Source organism: Choristoneura fumiferana, chromosome 3 (genome assembly GCF_025370935.1).
Source record: "Choristoneura fumiferana chromosome 3, NRCan_CFum_1, whole genome shotgun sequence".
NCBI lineage: Eukaryota > Metazoa > Arthropoda > Insecta > Lepidoptera > Tortricidae > Choristoneura > Choristoneura fumiferana.
In genome coordinates, this window is record NC_133474.1 from 19,474,621 (window position 1) to 19,480,620 (window position 6,000).

The following is a 6,000-nucleotide window of genomic DNA, read 5'->3' on the forward strand; positions in this document are numbered from 1 at the left end:
TGTCACTCTGAAGATGAGCTCTGGTTGAGTTCGAAACGCGTCAGTGTAGTGGCTGCCGTCCTACCGAAGAAGGCGGCAAAGTGACAAAAGTAACTTTCGAGAAAAACGGCAAAAACTTTTCAAAATTTAAAACACCTGTATCTTAGGCATAAATTGACTCACAAAAATTTTGATTACATTAAAATTTAGATAAAAAAATCACGTTTTTTATGTATATCGGCGGGTGAAAGGCTATTTGTATCAAGCGACACTTTGGGCGATATTAAGTTATATATATCATTGCAATCAGCAGATTTTTCTGCGTCGATTGAGCTGGGTTTGGTAAAGATCTGAGCCCTTTTTTGGCGCTTAAACCGGTCATAATTTGGGGACTAATTCAGAACATCGAAGTATGAAGTGCCATTAAATTTGCCAGTTTCAAGTAACATTTGATTTAAGCTATATGAGGCTGTGATGGTTTTCCGCTTAAACTGTTCTTATCTTCCTTAATCTAATACGCAAAGTAGCTTAAAACATTTTTCCTATATTTAAAGTTTACTAACAACGTCGGTTAAAGCATTTAGCTTTCCACAAAAAATCAACCAACATGTCGCTTAATACATTTAGCCTGCATCTAAAACAAATAAAGCATGTCACTTGAACCATTTTGTTCTCACCTAATTTTTATACCACATATCGCTTGAACCATTTTTTAACGATGTCAAATTTAGAAAACGATGTTGCTTCAGCATTTTATATCCGACATTTTTAATCCTAGCTAGTCATTGCAAGCGTTGAAATATTTTACTAAAGTTATTTAAACCTATACAAATCAATATGGATAAAAATACGTTGTGTAGGTTAAAGCATAAAACTTAACTTCACTTACCCTAACTTCATGTCATGACGGTTAAATACACAATGACAGGAAATAATGTAGAAGAATTTATCCCTATTATTTCTAAACCGAAATTGCTTAATAATGCAAAGTATAAAACATCTCTCTCTAAAACTAAGGTTAAATAAAATGACCTAAAGAAAATGTGCGATACCAAGAACGAGATAGTTATACCGAGAGGTTTTTCATCAAGAATATTTAAAACTTATGTCTAGATGCTATTTACTCTTAAACTACTACTAAGTTTCAAGCAATCTTAGCCGTTATAATTTTCCTTGTAAATTTGATTTGACTTACTACCAAACTGAATTTTTTCAAAAATTTTCACTCAACAGTTTAGATTTTAGAGGAGGGGGACGCTCGACTTTAATGAAAATTCGCAATTTAAAGTTGAATATTTTGCAAAAAGATAACTGTATCGAAAAATCGTTAAGGCAACCCCCAATGGTTTTAAAAGACCAATCCAACGATACCCACACTATAGAAAAAAAACACCCCTACTTTACGTCTATGGGAGGCACCGAAAAAAATTATTTTTGTTTTTTTACTCCTTCGTCGGCGTGACTGATATGCATATTCATGCCAAATTACAACTTTGTAGTACCAACGGTCCCTGAGCATAGCCGCGGACAGACAGACAGACAGACGGACAGACATTGCGAAACTATAAGCGAAGCGAAACTATAAATGCAAACAATTAATAAAAAGCCGAAAAGAAATGGTCGGCTTGTATTTTTGTTCATGTAAACTTAACACAAAGATGACAGGTTCTTCAAATTTTTTTTTATATTTACACCATAATACTTGCAGTCAATCTAGTTAACTGTGAGTTTGCCTTTGAAATGTCGACAAACTTTTAGTCGAATATCAGTTAAGAGTCAATGTTTCCTATTTTGAATGATTAAAATAAGTATTTTTAAATGAACGATTTTTAATTTCTAGTTTATTTGGCAGAACTTCATTTCATATTTTATTTTGAGGGTTCCGTACCCAAAGAATAAAAATGGGAGGTTATTACTAAGACTCCACTGTGCGTCTGTCTGTCTATCACCAGACTGTATCTCACGAACCGTGATAGCTAGACAGTTGAAATTTTCACAGATGATGTACCTATTTCTAATGCTGCTATAACAACAAATACTAAAAACAGAATAAAATAAAATATTTAAGGGGGGCTCGTTATTAATAACGGCAACAGGTGCACGCTTGAAATATTCAGAGAATATTAAATTGATATTGACTTTAAAAATAAACAATTAAATTAAAATTAAAATTTAAGGGGGTTCCTATACAACAAACGTGATTATTAGCCGTTTTTGCTAATGTCAAATGTTGTATAGATAATGGTACGGAACCTTTCGTGCGCAAATCCGACTCGCACATGGCCGGATTTTTTAAAAATGCTTTTTGTTAACATACAAAACAGTTTGAAACTCTTTATATACGATTATTATAGTAGAGGATCCCTAAACTTATAATCATGGACTATAAATGGTGTGTAAGTTATCCACAGGAAGCCAGTATCGCTTCCTTGCTTCATCGATACAATGGGGCTCTGTCCAGTCGCACTGAAGTGAGTATTTGTTATTTTAGTTTTTATTTTATGTACCCAAGCACTAGCTGTTGCCCGCGACTCCGTCCGCGTAGAAATCGTTTATATATCCCGGAGGAACTTTGCAATTTTCCGGGATAAAAACTATCCTATGTCCTTCCCCGAAATTCAAACTATCTGTTTAAAGTTTCTTTCTTTAGTGTAATTGTTTAATTTTTTACGCCATACGATTAATTAAATAAAACTATCTGTACACCAAATTTCATTTAAATCGGTTCAGCTGTTATTGCGTGATTGAGTAACAAACATCCAAACAACTTCACAAACTTTCACATTTATAATATTAACTAGGATTTTAAGTGTAGGATAGTGTACAATGCCCGTACAATCCAAAAAGAAGAGGTCCACTATAGGGTTCATGAAATGAAACTCCACACAGCTTACATTCGTAGCAAAGTATATTGAACAAAAAACAACTTCTTCCTTTTATAGGATCTGAGGCAACCAAACGATAGCGCCATCTAATTCGATCCCAGTGACATCTATCGGATTTTAAATAAACTAAATATTCCGTGAACAGATAGTTCTATTAATTTTATGCTTATCGTTAATAATAATAATATTTATTTAATAAGCCACTTATTACTATTTTACAATATGTAAAAGTAAGTTAAATAGGCATGTCAGGAGCCATCGGGTAAGACAAGACCTCTGCCCTTCATGCTAGGATAACCTGTGTTATGAAGGTCAGTCGTTATATTATGACTTTGCAATTATACCAAATAGATTACTTCCTCCCAGCCTATATACGTCCCACTGCTGGGCACAGGCCTCCTCTCAGAACAAGAGGGCTTGGGCCATAGTTCCCACGCGGGCCCAGTGCGGATTGGGAACTTCGCACGCACCATTGAATCGCTTCGCAGATTTGTGCAGGTTTCCTCACGATGTTTTCCTTCACCGCAAAGCTCGTATGAATTTCGAAAAACTCAGAGGTGCTAGCCGGGGTTCGAACCCACGACCCTCTGCTTGAGAGGCGATAGGTCAAACCACTAGGCCACCAATAGCAATAGATTACTCATTTCATCAAAAATTCGTTTCTTAAATTACCATTTAGATATTACAATATTTTGAACTAAAGAATGCGTATTCAATAATTAGACTGGCTTTGATATGCGTAATTTTTGTAAAGAGTCAACGCTTTTCACAAGAGTTTGCAACGTTTATAGGTTTGTGAGTCACCGTGGTTTCAAAATTTGTAAGCAATAGTAATAATGCGTATTATTTAAATGTTAAAAACTGTCTTGTGGAAAAAAATATCCTTAGGCACTTTGGATGAGTGCATATATTATATCGTTGAAATTGTTTATAACTGTGTTGCACAATTTCAACGATATAATATGTAATTTGACATGAATATACATATCAGTCACGCCGACAAAGATGTCAATGAAAAAAGTAAAAAAAAATTTTAGGTTACCTCCCATAGACGTAAAGTGGGGGTGTTTATGGTAGTAAATATATCAAATTTACAAGGAAAATAATAGCGGCTAAAATTCCTTGAGAATTATTAGTAGTTTAAGAGTAAATAGCAGCCTAAGGTATAAAATATACCTAAACTTGGAAGATTCAGTACACAATACGAAATCCTTAGAAAAATATTATTTGATTTTTCGTAATGGCTACGGAACCCTATCCTGGGCGTGTACGACACGCTCTTGGTCGGTTTTTTTTCATCTAACATTGTTCTCGCTGCCGTGAGGTGAAAAACCTATTATTAAATAATTTAATATTTATTTACAAATGTGACGGAAATGTATGTCACGGGCGGTAGTAGAATTATGAACATCAACTTATTGAAGTCCTCATCTTAGTTCCTCATTTACCGCGCTTAAGACACACTGTAGGTACTATTAAGGTACTAGATTTTACAATATATTGAATAATGCTTTAAATACTACCCTTTCATGTCTTAAATTTCCAGTAATCGATCAGTCATGCTGCTATTAGTTCTGGCATCGGTGATGGCCGCCATCAGAGCGGACTGCGACGCCTGCGTCGAGGGCCGCTGCTACACAAGGAAGACGCTGGCCCGAGAACTGTACATCCCCGACCAAATGGCCATCGACAGGAAAAACAGTATTCTCTACGTCCACACCGACTCAGAAATGAACACTGCCTTCTTTCACGAAGATCTGACGATACAGCTAGTCCGTAGACAAAATTTTTCCGGACTCACAGTTGACCAGGATACACAGATTTTGTACACAGGTGATAGCAAAAATGTACATAAATATTCACAAGATAATACGAACATCTCTACCAAATTATCATTTTCTAACCAAGATAAATATTACTTACCAAATTTGTTATTTTACAAAGATTGCTTAATGTACACTGAAAAATCTAACACTGGTCTATATTCTATTATAAAGGATGAAGTACGGCAATACAATAGTTTAAAAAAATACAAGATTTCCGATTTCGTAGTTCAGGTTGGATGTGACCCAGCCAAAGTTTATTTTGTGGCTAATGACACGACATACACCTACAACGGTGATAAAATTGTTACTAATGTTTTGGCCACAAAGAGCTTTGTGCTGTCTGCAGATAAATATAATAATGTGTATTTTGGAGACGCAACAGTAAATGTTATCTATAAGATGGACAACGAAACGAATCAATTATTAGAATATGCAGCCTACGAGTCCGGCTCAGTGGACAAATTCGTATTTGACAATAACAATAACATAGTTTTCTACGACTCCAGTGATGGTAGTTTCAGTCTTTGGAAACCGGATTTGTTTGATAGTGCTGCCTGTACTATAGAAGCGCCTCACTCTAAATACAGAATCAACAAATCTGTTCTTGAGCAAAATGGCTTTATCCGCTAGCCTATATATTGTAAATAAAGTACCGTTTGTCTATCTTACTCGTAGTGTACAATGTATTATAACCTTGCATATTGTGTCATTGTAGATAGAAAATTATAATGATAATAATTGTTAATTTGTGAAGTATGAAGTAAATAGTTGTCTGTGCTAAAATTGGTATTTATATTTAGGATTTTATATGGACGGAAAGAAAATGAGAATGATCTCAATGATCATCATTTTCTGGAAACGACAATAACGAATCTTTATTTTATTTCAAACTAGCCTTAAGGCGCGGCTTCGTTTGCGTGAACTATACTAGGTATTAGCTGAACAGTTATTGCAATTACGGGATTATTATTATTATTATTATTATTTAGGATTCCGTACCTCGAAATGAAAAACAGAGTGATAAGTAGGTACCTACTTTGTTGCACGCTGGCGGCCTGTTTGTTTTTCTTTTCGTCTACATACGAATTATCTCATCATATAGTGACATTTTCATATCAATTGGATGGAACATTTATTTTGTGTCAAATCTGAAAAAAAAATCTATGTATGGCTTTACGATGGGTAAAGATAGTATCACGAGAGTTGAAGTGAATAATTACACACACAGCTACAACATGTCGTGTAATACAGCAGGATATTGGCCTTTAGTCATGCAGTTCATTCATTCTCCTTTTGCGCATTCAGAGGAT

The 6,000-nt window shown here is 34.9% G+C and overlaps 1 protein-coding gene across 1 annotated transcript; it reads left to right on the top strand.

Moving 5' to 3' along the window:
- The first annotated feature begins 2,364 nt into the window (after positions 1-2,364).
- LOC141426269 (uncharacterized) lies at positions 2,365-5,607 on the top strand. The gene is made up of 2 exons (XM_074085119.1): positions 2,365-2,450; positions 4,411-5,607. Exons 1-2 carry the CDS (start codon positions 2,425-2,427, stop codon positions 5,318-5,320), a joined length of 936 nt encoding a protein of 311 aa, XP_073941220.1. The 5' UTR covers positions 2,365-2,424; the 3' UTR covers positions 5,321-5,607.
- Positions 5,608-6,000: the final 393 nt, after the last annotated feature.